Here is a 19,347-nt window from a genome sequence, read left to right as displayed (position 1 = left end):
TTGCTGGAGGTGAAGGACAATTGTTGAGGGAGCGGAAGGCAGTCCTTACATGTTGTTGGAGTCCAAGAAGATCACTAGCTATGAACGTGTACATTGAAAGATGAGGATCAATAGGATGGCTTGCTAGATAAGGAAATCCAGCCCTTGATGGAGTAGGAATTGCAAAAATGCAAGTATCTGAGGTGGCAGGCCAGGGAGGTGTTAGATTGCAAAACATAGCCTAAAAGGCCGCCGCCAGGTGGAGAGCATTGTCTCTAGGAAGAGAGAGGTGATTTGGTAGCAAAAACGTAGGTGCTTGTTGACCGCAAATGGATATGATGGTCAGCAGGTGGACGAAGAGAATTTGCCTCCAAAAGTGGAGGTACAATCTGGCGCCAAATGGTTGCCAAGTGGAGGAAGAGAATCTACAGCCCAAAATGCAACTTGGAAGGTGAAGGTTGCGTGTGGTGCAGGGAGAGATGTAGACCACAAATTGCAATGTCCAATAGGTGGGGTTTGAGCAGTAGTGGAGGGGAAGAGAGTGACAAAACGTCAAAAGGAGTGAATGTAGGATGGTGAATGGGTGGAGTCAAATGTCGTATATATAGGCATAGTTTGTATAGAGTGAAGTCTCTCGGGTGGCAAACCCCAACTCTCTTGGAAGGAGCTTAGAAAGCCTTTTTGGGATTGTAAATAGAAACTAAAAGTAGAAATGGAGGGAAATGGTATTGAATGATATGGTTTCTCAACACTCCCCACAACAATATTGTTTTTCTACATGGAATTAGAGTAGACGTGGTGCAAGAGCTAAAGATCCTTATCTTCCATGAAGGCGAATAAAGGTAATGTGAAGTGGCAACATCATTAGATTCTAGATTCTTCATTCCATAGCGTCACTCGGGAGATACCATTATCTTGTTTTCCCTCTCACCTTCCATTATATGTTTGGTAGATTGATGCTATGGCTTCTTCCCCACAAGACGGAACACAAACCATTGGGTACACGTACTACAGCAAGTCATCAATCTTTGCTGCTTATGCCATTGAAGTAAATGTGTCTACCTCCAAGCTCTCCTCATTTTTGCCAGATTTACATGCTTTCTTGGATTCTGACCTGGTTGATTGTTAGGAGTTATGACACACATGTATCCACACGTGGTTTTGTTTTATGCCTTGCAACTTATGCATATCATGGTTGAGCAAAAAGTAGCCTATCATAGCCACTTCTAGTTGTGAAGCCAAGTGGAAGATAACTTTGACAACTAAGGTTGAGTGTGTTTGGCTTAGACACCTTTTTGTTGATGGGTGATAGATAGCCATTTGCTACTACAATCTTCGTTAATGGCTAGAGTGCATTGTAAGTTGCATGAAAGTAAGTGTTCTATGGTGTTACTAATGACCTTGATGTACCTTATCATTGTGTCAAGAAGAGATTTTTAGATCATAGTCACTAGTGACTATCATTTTTGAACTTCACGATTGTAGGGACGGAAGATTCTTTCCATCCCACGTCCCATTCCATGACACTATATAGTCACAAGTGATGGCGATTCCTTCCTGTTCCCCATCCCATGTCCTTGTCCCGTTTTGCATCACTTGTGATTGTGGATTTTCTACAAGAGAAACTAACTTGGCCTATGTGTTAAAATAGGATAACCTTGTAGATCTTTTTACAAAGGCTTTGCCTAATGAGAAGTTTAAAGCATTTGTAAATCTTTGGGCCTATTCCCCTTGGTGAATTGATTAGTAGTCCGCGAACTTGTCAATTACCTAGTACACGATTGCCCCCTTCGGTTCATAGCATCACTTCTAGAGGGGATTTTGTTACATCCTTGGACATTTGGATGAGTGCTAGTAGCATTGGTCAAGATGGTCATGAAGTGACTTAGTGCGAATGCACTAAGGGCACTTCAAGGTTTAGCAACTGAGTCCTATTTATAGGACTCAAGGCCCTATTGTGCACATCATTGTGTGATTACCACTCTTGGACTTCTAGCTCGTAGATCGATGTGTTTGTACACAGGGGCAATGTGGATTGGTGGTATGGAACACCAGTTCTTGGGACATGGTTGTGATCTGGTGTGTTGCTAGCTCCTAGGCTTGGGGTTGAGCCCATTTGGCTCTATGGCTAGGAGATGAGTTTGATGTTGGTTGAATGTACATTCGTCGATATAGCTTGTGTTGTGTCTCATGTGCAGGTTGGATCTAAGGTGGATGTTTCAGATTTGTTACCATATCTTGGTAGTGATGTACGTGAACACACTTAGGACCATGGCACCCCTTTTCCCTCACTAGGAGGTTCTTACCCCGTCTTTGTATATTTGCCCAATTACTTTATTTAGTCTCGTAAATCTTCTACATTGATACTTCTCAATACACTTCTGGTGTTATGTGCTTTCAAGCTGCTTCTTCTCCCAGCTGTGACATGCGTTCTTGCAACCCTAAATCCAAGGGCTCATAATTCTCCATTGGGTGAGAGGGTTGCGTGGGCTGAAGGGATAAGAAGGCAGTTCTGCTCTTGATGTTGGTTATCGTTATATGCAACTTGCAGAATACATTTGCACCACTGCTTGAAAAGCATTGCAGTCACCAGTCAATTTCTACTGCGTTAGATTTTCTTGTAGAAGTTGAGTATGGTCAAAAGTTAAAAACGAATATTTGGGAAAGCATTAGACAATTATTTAAAGCATTACATAGTCATCAAAAAAGCTATATTCTTATTTCCTCTCCCTAAAAAGAAAAGAAAGCAATGAAGTCCAAAGAGGATACTAAAAATCTGTTTCTTATTTGAGATTACATTTGATCAAGTGACTCAACTAAATTTCTATCACCAATTGAGATTTGCAATTGTTAGTTCAGTGTTTTGTAGTAGAACTGAAGCCTGGCTGATAGTTTTAACAGATTCCTTACGTAGGGTTTGATATGTTCATGTGCAGATTCAAGCACATAGTTTTGTAGAAAAGCTCTGATTTTTTCTTTCCCCACAGGTGCTAATAAAGCCTGCCTTGGAGTCTAAAGAAGAGGCAAAAAATATGAACTCTGTACATGAAAAAAATGATGACCTTGTAAGTTCTAAAAATTTCATTGCCAACATAAGTCGATAAGCTCTTTGAAGATATGTGTATGCTTGCTATGATGAGCTACAGGTCAGTCTTATTTTTCATGAAGTGTATAGTTTGTGGTTTTAGGGGAAAAAAGTAAAGGAGAAAAAGGACAAGGGCGAAAAAAGCATTTCAGCCAAGAAAGAAGTAGAGGCGAGTGTTAGTGCGTTGGATATACGTGTTGGTCTGGTGAAGAAATGTTGGAAGCATCCAAGTGCTGATTCGTGAGAATTTTGTCTCTTCAGTCTTATTTGCTATTACACTTTCATCTAAGCCTTTAGTTCAAGGTCCTTGGAAACTATGACCAGTAATTCAGCATACAATTGCATCTGACTATCATAAAATCTGTTATTGGACAGTTTGCTTGTGGAGGAGATTGATCTGGGACAGGATGGTGTCCGACAGGTGGTGAGTGGGCTTGCGAAGTTTGTGAAAGAGGAAGAAATGCTGGTACGTGTTATGACTATGCCGAGTCTTCTCTGATTTAGTGTTTGTAGCCAAACCAATTGTGTAAAAGAATAGGCTGTTCTATTGACCAAGCAGCTTATCCAGGGACTCTAATAGTACTGGGATGTTGTACTTGCCATACCACTGTATTTTGCAGAATAGAAAGGTGGTTTTGATAGCTAATGTCAAGCCTGGAAAGCTGCGAGATGTTTTGTCTGCTGGATTGGTATTTTCTTCACTTTCTTGCTGTTGATGACTCTCTCTTGGAGTTTACCTTTATCTTTTGAAGTGAGGTAAAGAAGTTAATATTGAAGTGCGGTTTCTAGGTACTTTGCGCGTCAAATTCAGATCATAGTGTTGTTGAACCATTGATTCCGCCAGATGCTGCAACTGTTGGTGAAAGGATAACATTTGCTGGGTAGGCTTCAGCTGTTACCCTGCACCCAAGAACCATCCGCATTGCTAAAGTTATGAGAGTACTGCTGCTTTTTCTTCTGTTGAGAGAGGGGATGGGAGCGGTGAGGGTGACAGTGAGGGTTGGTACCTAAAGCTTTGTTCATTAAACAAGAAAAAATCTTTCCTACCTTCAATAAGCAATTTTATCATTCTTCCAGGCATGAAGGAAAAGCAGAGGATGTTCTTAATCCAAAGAAAAAGCAGCTGGAGAAGATTTCACCGGTATCTTTCTAAATGGTTTTTGATGTTGTAGCCTGTACAGTAAGATTAATTGGCACGTTGTCATGGGTTAGAAAAGTATTTGTTTCAATCCTCATGTTGAAGTCAGACAATTTTAAAAGGGAGTAGATTGTGGGTTCTTTGGCCTTCTTATGTGACACAATCCTGCTCTTTTAATTGTAAGATTTTACTTGTCGTGGAGTTGGAGCTGGTCTAAGAAGTCTTGAAATAGGCTGGATTGTAAGTTCATGGATGATTTGAGTTGCTTGAACTCTTACCTGTTGCAGGGGCTGTTATAACAGACTGCCTTGGGAAACATAGCTGACTGCAACTTTGCAATGTGGCAGTCTGTGGGGGAGGGGGTGGGAGTTTCATGGATGTCCCAAGTTGCTTGAATGCTTCCCTGTTGTAGGGGCTGTTAGAACCAAAAGAGTGCTGTGGGAAGCATACTCTCCTGTCTGCTGACTGCATTTTTGCAATGTAGCAGTCCTTGTGACTGCCTGCGCATTGGATTGGATGGACCCATCTCATAGATCATTATCCTGCTGGCGACTAACCAGATCTTTCATGTTTATGCTGTTTGACACACTTGTCACTGGTCTCATCTGTGGTATATGGACATTGCACTAGTCAAACATTTATGTTGACCTTATTGATCATGAAAGTTTCACTTCTGCGTGGCTGCCTCATATTTACCACTTCACCTTGCGATGTACATCCCCATGAAGGCTGTTCCATTGCCTTTACTTCTTTCTCATTTGCACTCCTCGAGTGTTCAAGCACACCCACACCCAGAATTTGGGATGGGGTGTTAGCAGTCACAGTCGACTCCTTGGGCAGGTGACATGGACAACCAGATCCACCATAAGTTCCGTTTTATTTCTTGATCATGTGCTAGTGCTTGGAGCTGTAAGTGACAGCCCAACATCTGTCTTTCTTTTGCAGAGGTATAGTGTAGAGCCGCTGGTTGAACAGTCCTGAATATTTTTGTTGGAGGCATATGCTAGTTGGGATCCATTTTTTCCAAAAAGACAGGCAATGGTTCTTGGCCTAAGTTCTAATGGTCAGAGCTGCATGAACATGGCCAAGAACCCAGTGAAAGCACATAGAAATCCAGTACCATTATGTTAAATAGAGGATCTTGGATCAAGTGCTAGAGCTTGCATATTGTGCTATTATGGACAATGTGGTAGGGCCATCTCTAAAACGGTTTGTTCTATCTCTCTATGACACCAGTCTCTAGTGGCATGTAGACATTGGTGTATTTTGTGTGGATGCCATGAGATGCACAATACTGCAGATTCTATCATTAAATAAACTCTCTACCATGATCTACTCTTCATTGTCCTGATCCTCTGAGCAGACGATTTCTCCCCCATACTCCTCAAACCAGAGAAGCTCTAAAATGCTTTTGACTAATACTCCAACATGGTGTAAATATCTTTGGTGAAAGATGAGTGTGTTTAGCCTCGTGTCTCAAACAGCCCCAAGGGCCAAAACACCACTTCAAAAGAAATATTCTTGAAACCAAGAAATAAGACACGTTAGGGGAAAAGGCACTATAAGTGGGACAGTGTCTGATCCCCCCCCTCTAACCCTAAGTTTAATTTAGCTCCTTTGCTGGCCACTTTCAGTCACCATCTTGCAGCTACTCTAAATGCCTTGCAGCTGCTGTTCATCTGGACTGGCCTGCTCCCCCTGCAACATCGATGACTGCTTCCTTCAGCTCATTGCCATCTTCTTCAGCTTGTCACCACCTGTTGTGCCTGGCGGCATCTTGGCCAGCCTGAGGCATGCTGCTGCTGCGTGGCAACCTCAGCCAGTCTGTTGTCAGCTTCTCCAACAGGTTGCTTTCACTGGTAGCAGGTTGAGTTTGTCTTTACCAGGTTGTCTCCTTAATTGTGCGGTTACAGCAGCCCTATTGCTCATGTTAGCAATTATTACCAGCAGCTGCATTCTGCTACAGTGGCCACTTGCTCTATGAGGCTTACAACAAGCTAGCCACAAGCAATTGGTAGGACATTAAAGATCTTGGTGTGGACTTATACACATTGTTTCAATTGTATCAAAGGCATGTAAAAGAGAGAATGTTTCTTGCAAAGGGCTACTAGCAAAGCTGCTACTACTCTTTACTTATCCACATGGAGGTGTGCAAAGAAAACAATGTACGACCTCTCAAGACTAACAAATAAACTTAATCAAAAGAGTGGAGAGAGTACACAATAACTCGACAAACAAACTCATATCACAAATGGATCGAGTACAATGAATAGGCTCAATGCAAAAGAAGGCTGTCCAATAGCCACTCTCTCTTGAAGTGGACATAAGTGATGCTAAGGGGAGCAGGCTGAAGGATGCTAAGGAGCGTCACATCCTCCAAATATATACTCTACACAGCAAATCACCACCTCTTGATGCCAAAGAACAACGATGATATCTCTTGTGTGTAAGGATATGCAGAAATGATAACAAACTCAGAGGACCTTGAGAGATACATGACTAAAATCAGCAACTGTAGCAATTCTGGTCAGCCCACAAGCAAGAGGAGAGGCTTGACTGCCAAATGCAGGTGTCAAGGGCTGTGAGGTTATACAACCCACACCTTGTGTAGATTCATTAAGAGAGGCTCTCCCATGATCTTATGCTCAATTGAGGCATCTTAGCTAGTGAAGACAATCGCGTGCCAAGTTGAGAAATACCATAGATAGAAAGGAGATCAAACCCTCGTTAGGAAAAAAAGAGAAGCTTAGAAGGTAAATTATGGTGTTGATGGTTTGAAAGTAGAGGAATTGTGCCTAGTGTAAATTGGCACGCAGAATTGTCATCAAAGGTGTCAAAGCTCCATTTGTCCTACAAATTGTGAACGCAATCGTTGTGGGGAAACATATGGCTAGCTTATGGCTTGTGGCTCCATTATTTGGCTTTGGGTTCTATTGTAGTCAAAGCAACCTCCTAACAAACATCGTCCCTATGGTCAGCATCACACAAAATACCTGATCCTTCATGTGGTTAACCGTTGTCTCTCTTTGCAACGAAGACACTTCTTAGAGACCCTTAAGTTTTGATGATAAATTATTCACCCAAAAGATAGTGCCTTTAATCATTCAAATCTTGAATGATGAGCCATCAAGTCCTTTTCATATGTTGAAGCATTCTTCTTTGCATTTTGCTTTATAAGCAATTGTATCTCCTCTGTGGTTCAAGACTGCACCCCACCTCGATGCAATCTCTTGAAGTTTCACATTCAAGAAAGAAAGGTTATGACAAATTTAGTACAATGAAAATTGGTCCTTTGTTGATATAGAATTTTAGAGCTTCAAAAGTTTCAATCTCAACTTTGGTCCACTGAAACACCCCTGCTTTCTAGGTCAAACTATGTAATGGTCCAACAACCATTGCAAACAATGTTTTCAAAGTTTTTGAAATACTATTTTCAAGTGTTGCTTGTGCTCTTCTTTATCTTGTGAATAAACCGAATATCAACAAAGAAAGTACTTGTAAATCATTGGTACGCTATGAAGATTCCTTCCATCATTCTATTGAAGGTTATAGAAGCATTGGCGAGATCAAATCATAGCACAAGAAACTCATTACAATCCAATGGTGGTCCTATTTATTGTTTTATGTATATCCTTTGGTGCAATCCTTATTGATGGTAGCCATTCTTCAAGTCAATCAAAGTGAATATTCTGGATCCATGCAATCTATCCAAGATATCATCAATCCTTAGTACGGGGAATTTGTTCCTAACTATAATTTTGTCTAGAGGCTTGTAGTTCACCTGTAGTGTGCTATGATCTGAAACCAACCTTCCTTCTTGGAATGGGTGGTGATAACCAGATTTAAGAGTTGTTGGCCCCAAAATTGGCGTCCCTTGCAGTATTTCTTTAGCTTCATTCAATTGGAAGGAGTATAACTTGAGATTTTTCAATCTCCTCTTGCTAACCAATTGCTCTTGCTATCATAAATGACCAGTAAGCCTTTTGGGTCATTTGCCCCTTGATTCACCCAGGACTTTTTTTCCAATTTGACCCTTGGCCAGCTGGCCAAATGCTGCCCCAAATCAATTTGGGATGGGCTGGCTCCTGAAATCCCTTGATAATCTTCAATTATCGGCTGTTGATTTCAGTCCCTTGAGCCTTCAATCTTTAGCACGGATCCCAAGGTGGCTGTTAAAGCCTAATTTCTGCTGTAAATTAGGGTTTACTGCAGAAATTACAAATCAGCCCACAAAAAATGACTGAAATCTTCTCTAAATGGCTGAGAATTGCTGAGAATGGTTGAGCATAGGTTGAAGGAGATGAGAAAATGCTGTAAAGTGAGAAAATTTTGAGATTTTTCGCGAAGAACTGATCAAAATCAGTTGCTGCCTTGTTGTACCAGCCCCAAACGGATGCACCAACAACAATAGAAGCATCAGAGACTGTGATCTTCAGGAGAAATTCCATCAGTAACAATTGCCAGCTTCCCAAGGTCAAGAATATGCAATCTCCATCACCAAAATGGTCTCCAATGGCTGGGAAATGGCCCCAAAAACTGGCAGTAACAGTCCAACACCTCTTTCCAACACCTCCAAAATGAAAAAACGAGATTTTCCTCTCCCTTCAGCCCTATATAGCCTTTCCCCCACTTGCATGGGAAAGTTTTACCAAGTGGCAGCTTTCTTAATCCATTTTCAGCAATTTCCAGTCATTTAATCAAAATTCAGAATTAATTAATTCTGAAAATTAATTCAGCCCTTAATCCATGTTCAAAAAATTGACCTTGCCTATCCAAAAATTAATTGGCTAGGCCATTTGCATTAATCCATTAACCCAAAGTGGGCCCATGCATTAATTGACCCCTGGACAAGCATTAATCCATTAATTAATGCCTAGTCCCTAGTGTCACCACTAACACTTATCGGCCTATTAATGGTCCTAGGGGCAAACTAACACCAAAATTCACCTAGAATCTAACAAGTGTAACTTGTTACAACTTTTGCCTTTGACACCCATCTTTTGCATAGGGTCCTTGGGCCTTCAACTGTGAAAAAGTAGCTTGCACCTCACATGTGCAACACATGTGCATCTTTTAATTGCACATTTGATTAACCCTTTAATCAAATGTCAATTAAATATAAGCAAAGCATCAAATTTTCACGTCCTCGTGACAAACCACCCCCTTGAAATCCTTGCAACCGTCCTCGATTGCACTGTGATGTGTCAAAGCAAACAATATTGCATTGGAATTTTCACAAGGCATCATAGTCAACACAACATTGGCCACTGCTGGCTAACTATCTCATATGCCCACCATTTGCTGGAAATTTCCAGCCAGCATAAACATAGCATAAAGCTCAAGAAGAGTCCAGAACTGTTGCTAGAAACTCATCGGATGCATCCCAAATTCTTGTTTCTCAAGAGTGCTGACTACACAACCATAGTAAAACATAAACCGAGCCGAAACCATGGCTGAATTGTCAATGGCATTCAGTACATATGCTGTTGTCCATAGAACCAACTGAATACCACTGAAACTAATGATCATACATTGAAAACTAACACTCGGTAATCAGTCTCTCATGATCATATCTTGATGCAAATGTACAGTTTCAAAGCTGCAGTGAAAACCATACCCATTTGCATACATACTACAGTGACTAGTACACTGAATAGTGACCTCATGGCAGACATACTGTTAGCACAGTACCTTGGATGCATGCTGAATACATCCGAGATCCACTATACACAAGAGCAGTCCATTCTTGGAGGAGTGGAAGTGCTACCTCCCCCTTGAGTATCAGGTGGTACTTTGGATCCTTGCCCTGCTGTACCTGAAAGAGCTCGATCCAAAGTTGGCTCTAACTGAAAGGCATCAAGGTAAAGTTGCAATAACTGAGGATGGTTTGCCAAGTCATCCTCTTCTATCCATTTAGCATCCATTGGTGAACAGTTGTGAAACTTCACCCAATAGCTTATGGAAGCTTTACCTTTGACCTTTGCTCTTTATGTGCCAAAATCTGCTCGGTTACCAATATCTCATTCAACTTGTCTACATTGGATTGAATTTTAGCAAATACATCCTTAGGCACATCAACATAAAAATGTTAGCCTGCTCTATTTCATTGTTAGTCTGTCATCTCCTGGTTGTGAGCTCCTGTTAGAGTCTGGCAGGAGACAGAGGAGCTCTGTCAGTTTATGTGTTGCTGATTTTTGTTTTGCATTTCCTTCTCGGGTGGCTCTTTGCCAGTTTTGTGCCCTTTATGGGATGGCGGCCACTTTTAGGGCAGGTCGGCCACTTTTTGGGTTGGGGGGCTATATACTGTCTTGTAGATTTCAGCACGCTTTTCCTCCTCCCCCACTCTGGCATTGGTGCTGCCATTGTTTCCAGCCTAGTCTGGTGCCCTCACTGATGCTTGGAGCTGCGTGCAGGGACTGATCAGTCCACTTCGGTGTATTCAGCATTCATTTCAGTCAATGCAGATTTTCTTCCTTCATTTTCTGCTTTCTCTCTCTCTCTCTTCCTCTGTGTTCGTGTTCCTTCTTCTGTTGCGCACTCACATGGTATCAGAGCCTAATTGAGAGCACGGAGGAGCTTCCATCGATAGAGAGACACCATTCCCTTCCTTGCTGCTGCCATATCTTCTCCAACAGCCAAGGCGGCTCATTTTGGTGGTCCACACTTGCGTTTGCTGCAGGCGGCAGTTTCGAAGGCTGCCACGTCATCATCTCACTCCTCTTGGGTGTGTTTTCTGCAAGGTGGCTTTCTCCACAGCTGGGCGACACTCCTGTTGGCGTTTTGCTATTTCAGAGGTTTTCTCACCCTCTGTCGGCCCTCCTCTTGTTGGTGACTTCATCCCAGGCTGCGTTTTGGTGTTTGGTGGCTTCTGCTTTGGTGATCTTCATCATCCATACTTGTGTTTTGCAGCTCCAGGTGTTGGGTGACCTCAAAACCCTGTGTTTTGGTGGTTTGCTTGGTGGTTGGTGATCCCTCTGGTGGTGATCATTCGACATCGGCAAATTTTCTTTGGTGTGTTTGGTGTTTGCAGATTTGGAAGATGTCTTATCAGTTTTTAGGCTTTGATGACTCAGAGGATAAGCTCCTTTCTCATCATTGGAGATGGGATTATTAGGAGTTTCATGATCGACGACGGGAGGAGACTCCTCGCATCCGTCCTTCTTCAGTCCATGGATCTCAGAGGGTTCCATCTACAGTGAAGGTTCCATCGGTGAAGATTGCTTTAGATGTTCGGATGCCTTTCTTGATTCCCTCGATAAAGGTGCCCATACTCCCTTCCTTTCCGAAGGAAGACAAGTTGGATGGTTCCAATTAGTCCCTTTGGTCGTGCAAGGTTGAGCGCATCCTCGATACATTCGACCTATGGGAGCTTGTTTCTTCACCCATTGACCGTCCCCCCGTGGATCCGTCAGATGGAGCTTCTATGGACCGTGCAGCCTTGTGGGATAGGCTCAACTCTCGAGCCCGTTCCTTTCTCTTTATGAGTCTTCACGACTCTGTTCTTGTTCATGTTCACAGGTTAAAGACCGCGGCGGAAGTGTGGAAGAAGCTTGCGTCTTTGTACCAGCATAAGATGTTCGCCCACAAGATTTCTTTGGAGAAGAAGTTGCGGATGCTCAGTCTTGATGATTCTTCTTCTATGAAGGAGCACATCACGAAGATGGAGGACATGCGAGGCGAGCTAGCCTCTCTTGGTCGGGTGATTTTGTTCGAGGATATGGCGATGATTCTCTTGACTCAGCTGCCCTCACCTCGGTATAATGTCTTCTATACTAGCCTCACCATCTCGAGGACCCGCGAGAAGCTTCTATGGGAGGAACTTTCCCCGCTTGTCTTGGAGCACGATGAGCGTCCTAGAGAGGTGGGTGCTAGTGGCTCCACCAAGGCTTTTACTACAGGTACCAATGGTGGCAAGAAGAAGAAGCAACAGAAGGAGAAGGCCAAGGACAAGGAGAAGGACAAGAAGGATGCGACGAAGAAGCCCAAGTGCCCACGTTGTGGGAAGGACACTCATCCCGAGGAGAAGTGTTGGTAGAAGTACCCCCATTTGAAATCCAAGGAGAAGGACCCCAACCACGACAGAGTCTGCTTTTGTGCATGTCTTTATTGAGGAGGATACAACCCTAGCTTCTACTACTTAGGAGAAGCCTTGGCTCGTGTATAGCGAAGCATCTTCTCACATGACCTTTAGATAGGATTGGCTTTAGGATCTTCGTTTGAGAGGGGGCACTGTCACCATTGGTGACAACTCTATAGTTCCTGTTCGAGGTATGGGGACTTTACCTATGTTTTTTGACAGGCGGTCTTCTTCCGCCAAAGTTCTTTATGTACCTGATTTGGATTTTAATCTATTGTCAGTGCATGGTCTTACTCAGCTAGATACCCGAGTCATTTTTACCTAGGATGCTGTAACAGTGGAGGATGCTTCTACAGGCGATGCTCTTTGGACAGGTACACAGGAGGGTGGGCTGTACAAGCTCACAGCCTTGGCTGCGAGGGCTTGCCACGAGCTTGGGCTGCTTTGGTATGCTTGTTATGGGCTTCTGAACCTCAATTCAATTCGGCGGGCTTCTTGGAGGAAGATGGTGGAGGGACTTCCAGATTTCCCTCCTCTTCACACTTTATGCCCCAGCTACTTGAGAGGCAAGCAGCATAGGCAGCCTCATCCATAGGTTGCTTCCAAGAGGGCTTCTTCACCGCTTGAGTTGGTTCACACCGACCTTTGTAGACCTATTGGCACGGCCTCCCTTGGGAAGCCCAAGTATCTGATGCTGATTGTGGACGACTTCAGTCGTTATGTGTGGCCTTACTTCTTGGAGTACAAGAGCGAGGTGTACTCCTGTTTCTGCGAGTGGAAAGTGTTTGTGGAGACACAAACTACTTCCAAAGTTCGTGGTGTTCGAGCTGATGACGGTGGCAAGTTTATTCTCACCTTTTCTCTCAGTTTTGCAGGGATCACGTCATTCGGGCGGAGTATTCCCATCCGAACACACCATCAGAGAATGGTGTGGTGGAGCGTGCGAATCGGACCATGGTGGAGATGGCCCGATCCATGCTGAAGCATAGGAGTCTTTGTTACTCCCTTTGGGATGAGGCGGTGGCTACGGCGGTGCATATTCGCAACCGCTCTTCGACTTCGGCATTGCAAGACATGATTTCTTTTGAGGCTTTCTTTGGGAGGAAGCCTTTCGTGTCCCACTTTCGCATCTTTGGATGTGCTGCTTTTGTCCATGTGGACAAGAAGAAGAGGAAGACAAAGCTTGACTCTAAGTGGAGACAGCTTATTTTCGTGGGCTATAGCACAACCACGAAGGGATATCGGCTCTACGACCCGACCACACGGCAGGTTGAGGTGAGCAGGGACGTGATCTTTGATGAGGCTTCAACCTCTGAGCATCCGATTGATGGTTCTCTTACAGGGTCTTCTTCGACTTCGACGGACCTTCCTCCACCTTCTCTCCCTACTCTTCCTTCCCAGATGCCTCTTAGCACCCCTCCTTCTTCTTCGGCTCCTCCCTCCTATTCCTCCTTCTGTCCCCTCTACTTCAGCTTCCACTCCCCCTTTGGTGGATGTGACTCCTTCTACGAGTACTTCCACCCTTTCAGCCTCCCTTCATGAGTCTTCTAGGGATCCACAGCCATCCGATGGAGAGCCTTCTTTAGATGAGGAGGATCTACCTTCCCTTGGTGAGGCGGCGTCCCTTTCAGTGACAGGTGCTTTGCAGGTTCTGGAGGCTACTCGGTCTCCCTTGCAGTAGGAGGAGTCTCTTCGGATTCCTTTGTGGTATCACCGGCTTATGCATGATTCAGGTGTTACTCACTTTCCTGCTTCTTCTACAGGCCCACGCAGATCAGCCCGATTACAAGCTCAGTGGGATAGTTCACTCTGTGTGAACTATGCTCTTATGTCTCAGATTCTTGAGGATTCCAAGCCTTCCACAGTGGAGAAGGCTCTTGCACAGGATGTTTGGAGACAAGCTATGCAGGCAGAGCTCGATTCCATCGAGCGAAATCATACTTGGGAGCTTGTACCACGTCCCAAGCAACGGAAGGTGATAGGTGTGAAATGGGTCTTTAAGACCAAGTATCTTGCAGATGGCTCCTTGGACAAGCATAAAGCTAGGCTTGTTGCCAAGGGTTTTGCACAGCGGGCAGGTTTGGATTACTTTGATACTTTTGCTCCTACCACTCGGATGTCTACCATTTGAGTTCTTTTGGCTCTTGCAGCTCACCGCCGTTGGCCTGTTTACCAGATGGACGTCAAGTCAGCCTTTCTAAATGGCGTCCTCGAGGAGGAGATCCATGTTTCACAGCCTCCAGGTTTTCTGGTGCAGGGGAAGGAGGATCACGTCTAAAGGCTGCGGAAGGCCCTTTATGGCCTGAAGCAGGCTCCTCGTGCTTGGTACGAGAGGATTGACCGCTTCTTTCTTTAGAGTGGTTTTCAGCGCTCTGATTATGACCCCAACCTCTACTTTAGGGTTGCGGGTGATCTTTTTGTTTTGCTTATCTTGTATGCAGATGATCTTATTATTACAGGGAGCGACACTCAATAGTTGGAGCACACTCAGTCTATTCTTCGGCAAGAGTTTGACATGACGGATCTAGGGATCCTTCACTTCTTTCTAGGTCTGGAGATCTATCAGTTGGCACAGGGCATCTTTATCTCGCAGCATAGGTACATCTCCGAGCTTCTTTCGGAGTTTGGTATGGCCGAGTGTCGGCCTATTTCATGCCCCATGGACCCTGAGTCCAAGATTTTGGCAGATGGCGTTCCCCTTTCTGATGCCACCCTTTACAGGTGCCTTGTTGGCTCACTTATCTGGCTTATTCACACTCAGCCGGATATCTCTTTTGTGGTGGCTTTGTTGTCTTCTTTCATGAAGACTCCTACACAGGATCACTGGAGGGCAGCGTTTCGCGTTCTTCAGTATTTGTAGGGGACTCAATCCTACGGGATCTTGTATGGAGAGGGGACCACTCTTTTTGGATGGAGTGATTTTGATTGGGCAGGTGATGTGGATTCGAGACGATCCACTACAGGTTATACTTTTAACCTTATGTTGTCTCTTGGAGCTGCAAGAAGCAGCCTACTATGGCACTTTCTTCTACAAAGACTGAGTATCGAGCCTTATGTTCGACCGCTATTGAGGCAGTTTGGCTCTGTCGCTTGATGGCGGAGATTGGCTTTTCCCAAACAGGACCTACAGAGTTGCGCGTGGACAACCAGAGTGCCTTGCTCTGGCAAAGAACCCGGCGTTTCATGCTCGCACGAAGCACATTGAGGTTCAGTACCACTATGTTCAAGAGCGGATCGTGGAATCGGAGCTGGCGGTGGCCTATTGTCCCACGGCGGACAATTCGGCTGATCTCTTCACGAAGCCTTTGCGCAGGCTTCTTTGCTTCATCACATGCGGATGTTAGGTCTTCAGACCATCCCAGGATCTGAGAGGGGGTGTTAGCCTGCTCTATTTCATTGTCAGTCTGTCATCTCTTGGTTGTGAGCTCCTGTCAAAGTCTGGCAGGAGATAGAGGAGCTCTATCAGTTTATGTGTTGCTGATTTTTGTTTTGCATTTCCTTCTTGGGTGGCTCTTTGTCAGTTTTGTGCCCTTTATGGGCTGGCGGCCACTTTTAGGGCAAGTCGGCCACTTTTTGGACTGGGGGGCTATATATAGCAGCCTCCCCCCCCCCCCCGATCAGTCCCAGGCATCATACCGATGTTTTCAGCTTGCACACCAGGCATCATACCGATGCCGCCACACATCGGATTATGCATTCCATGAGCCATACCCGAGTACATTGGGTTATGCAAGCCATGCATTGGTTGCTGAAAGTTATGGGAGATGTGACATACATTCCCACATTCGGTCGCTCACCCACCATAGCATGAAAAATTGTGCTACCACCAAAGTAAGCTGGCTGCCCCAAATTCTCATGCAAACCTTGCTGTCCAAAAACCATAGGATTAGCATTTACATCATGAACTTGCATTTGCATTTCTTGCCCAACTGGACCAACTGCTTTTCACCATGAGCATCTTTAGGAGCATCTTGAGAAGGCTTTGGCTTGTTCTTCGGTGCATCTTGCTGTCCCGAAGTTCTAGAAGAGGATTTTCTCTTCTTGCCCTTGTCCTCCTTCGTAGGAGTGTTCAAAAACCGAGTAAATTGAGGATCTTTTGCCAATTCAACAAAGATATTGGCTGCTGCCCTCATTCAATTCTTGAATGCATCATCGAATTCCATTTCCCCTTGTTGATCATCATCCTCTTTCTGCATTGAGGGTCCAACATCTTGGCCTTCAGCCACATTTTCAGCATGTTGTCCATGATTCGTGCCTTGTCCAAGATCAGACATTGCATTTCCTTCTTCCCCATGTGAATGTGCATCATGAGAGGCATCATTATCGCTTGATTGCATCCCACTGTATGAAGACATCTTGCTGTAATTTCTCAGCTGAGCACAAAGATCAACACTAGTACAAAGCTTTGGCTTGCAATCAGGTGCCTCAGGCCCACCAAATCAAGAGATTTGATGTATCCTGGCAATGCAACCATGAAACCAGCCTTCCTTCTCGGAATGGGTGGTGATAACCAGATTTAAGAGTTAATTACAGCAATAAATAAATGCACATAAAATGAAATACACACTTTACCATAACATCCTTGGACAGTAGACTCCCTGTTGGCCCCAAAACTGACGCCCCTTGCAGTATTTCTTTAGGTTCATTCAATTGAAAGGAGTACAACTTGAGATTCTTTAATCTCCTCTTGCTAACCAATTGCTCTTGCTGTCATAAATGACCAGCAAGCCTTTGGGCCATTTGCCCCTTGATTCACCCAGGACTTCTTTTCCAATTTGACCCTTGGCCAAATGTTGCCCCAAATCAATTCGGGATGGGCTGGCTCCTGAAATCCCTTGATAATCTTCAATTATCGGCTGATTTCAGTCCCTCGAGCCTTCAATCTTTGGCACGGATCCCAAGGTGGCTGCTAAACCCTAATTTTCGCTGTAAATTAGGGTTTACTGCAGAAATTACAGATCAGCCCACCAAAAATGGCTGAAATCTCCTCCAAATGGCTGAGAATTGTTGAGAATGGTTGAGCATAGGTTGAAGGAGATGAGAGAATGCTGTAAAGTGAGAAAAATTTGAGATTTTTCGCGAAGAACCGATCAAAATCAGTTGCTGCCCTGCTGTACCAGCCCCAAATGGATGCACCAACAACAATAGGAGCATTAGAGGCTGTGATCTTCAGGAGAAAGTGCATCAGTAGCAATTGCCAGCTTCCCAAGGTCAAGAATATGCAATCTCCATCACCAAAATGGTCTCCAATGGTTAGGAAATGGCCCCAAAAACTGGCAGCAACAGTCCAATACCTCTTTCCAACACCTCCAAAATGAAAAAACGAGATTTCCCTCTCCCTTCAGCCCTATATAGCCTTTTCCCCACTTGGATGGGAAAGTTTTGCCAAGTGGCAGCTTTCTTAATCCATTTTCAGCAATTTCCAGTCATTTAATCAAATTTCAGAATTAATTAATTTTGAAAATTAATTCAGCCCTTAATCCATGCCCAAAAAATTGACCTTGCCCATCCAAAAATTAATTGGCTAGGCCATTTGCAACCCAAAGTGGTCCCATGCATTAATTGACCACTTGGACAAGCATTAATCCATTAATTAATGCCTAGTACCTAGTGTCACCACCGACACTTAATGGCCAATTAATGGTCCTAGGGGCAAACTAACACCAAAATTCACTTAGAATCTAACAAGTGTAACTTGTTACAACTTTTGCCTTTGATACCCATCTTTTACATAGGGTCCTTGGGCCTTCAACTGTGAAAAAGTAGCTTGCATCTCACATGTGTAACTTTTAATTGCACATTTGATTAATCCTTTAATGAAATGTCAATTAAACATAAGCAAAGCATAAAATTTTCACGTTCTCGTGATATGATCCATCTTTCTTTTGAACTAAGAGAATTAGAGAGCAAAAAGATAAGGAAGTAGGTCTTATCAAACCCTTTTCCTCAAGCTCCTTTACATGCTTCATAATCTCCTTTTGTTGTGTTGGGCTCACATGATAAGGTGCCTTGTTTAGAGCTGAGCTCCCAAGATTGAGGTTAGTGTATTGATTTTGTAGCCTCTGTTGTGGCAGCATAATACTAAACAATCTTCTAGACTCCTTTAGAGAATTTACTTCTCCTTGTTTATACTTGAGATGGACTCTTCAACTCCTGTCTTTTTGTTAGAATCCTTGACAAAAATTCAGTATTAGGAAATGGATATTTCTTTGCTTTAGAAACTTGTGCATGGGATAATATGGGGATAGAGTTTCCTTTAACTCCCACATCAAAAGGTACATTTTTACCTTTGAAAGGAAACCTAAATGTATTTTGATTCCAATCAATGGCCAAATCTAATCTTTTATGCTAGGATATTCCTAATATAACATCATAATGGCTCAATCTCCCATGACAAAGTTCTCATGATCTATAGAGTCCCCTATCCCAATCCATAGTTCCCAAGGATTGGATTTATTTGAGATTCCATCTTTTGAAAAGTAATACCTAACATTTTTAGTCTTTCAAAGCTCTACTTTGAAAGATGTAAAGCATCAATAATTTGAGGATGGATATAATGATGTGTAGCTCCGGTATCAAAGTGAATGACAACAGGCTGATTGGCAATCTTACCACAAGCCATAATAAGCTTTCTTTGATTTGGTGGAATCTTGTCTTGCTATAAGGCTTCTTTGGATACATCATTTGCTTGTAGTGACTTTTGGGGTTGCTTCTCCTTCTTTGCCTTGCTAGGGCATTGATTAGCCACATATCTCTTTTCTTTTAACTTGTTTTGTTAAAGGTTTGAAGCGCACTAAGATCTAGCTCGATTTCCTTTGATCTTCAATACGTCTTGTTGTCCATAGCAAGCAACGAGCCTTCAAACCAATTTTCCCCTTGGTATGCTTGGGGATTGGCCTTGAATTTATTCCTTGGAGGACAAATTTTGCCCCAAACTTAACATTAGTTGGCTGGCCTCTTGAAGTTCCTTGAAATACCTATATTTTAGATGCTGAATTTCAAGTACTAGGCCCCCATTTTTGAGCACTCATCCTAGGGTGGTTGGTAAACCCTAGTTTCTGCTGTAAG

The 19,347-nt window shown here is 43.7% G+C and overlaps 1 protein-coding gene across 2 annotated transcripts in view; it reads left to right on the top strand.

The window, feature by feature from the left end:
* LOC148029647 (Nucleic acid-binding, OB-fold-like protein) overlaps window positions 1–19,347 on the top strand; it is a 44,954-nt gene that overhangs the window by 10,677 nt on the left and 14,930 nt on the right. For both annotated transcript variants that reach the window (XM_087685890.1, XM_087685889.1), the window contains exons 7-12: window positions 2,967–3,044; window positions 3,168–3,304; window positions 3,440–3,530; window positions 3,685–3,753; window positions 3,854–3,945; window positions 4,142–4,205. In XM_087685890.1, coding sequence (XP_087542016.1) covers window positions 2,967–3,044; window positions 3,168–3,304; window positions 3,440–3,530; window positions 3,685–3,753; window positions 3,854–3,945; window positions 4,142–4,205 — 531 coding nt within the window. The remainder of the gene's footprint in view (window positions 1–2,966; window positions 3,045–3,167; window positions 3,305–3,439; window positions 3,531–3,684; window positions 3,754–3,853; window positions 3,946–4,141; window positions 4,206–19,347) is intronic.

The sequence above is a fragment of the Lygodium microphyllum genome, chromosome 10, assembly GCF_053477565.2.
Source record: "Lygodium microphyllum isolate KBCC chromosome 10, Lygodium_microphyllum_v1.1.10, whole genome shotgun sequence".
Lineage (NCBI taxonomy): Eukaryota > Viridiplantae > Streptophyta > Polypodiopsida > Schizaeales > Lygodiaceae > Lygodium > Lygodium microphyllum.
Note: the sequence above shows the minus strand (reverse complement) of the source record. Positions and strands in the feature narration are given on the sequence as shown.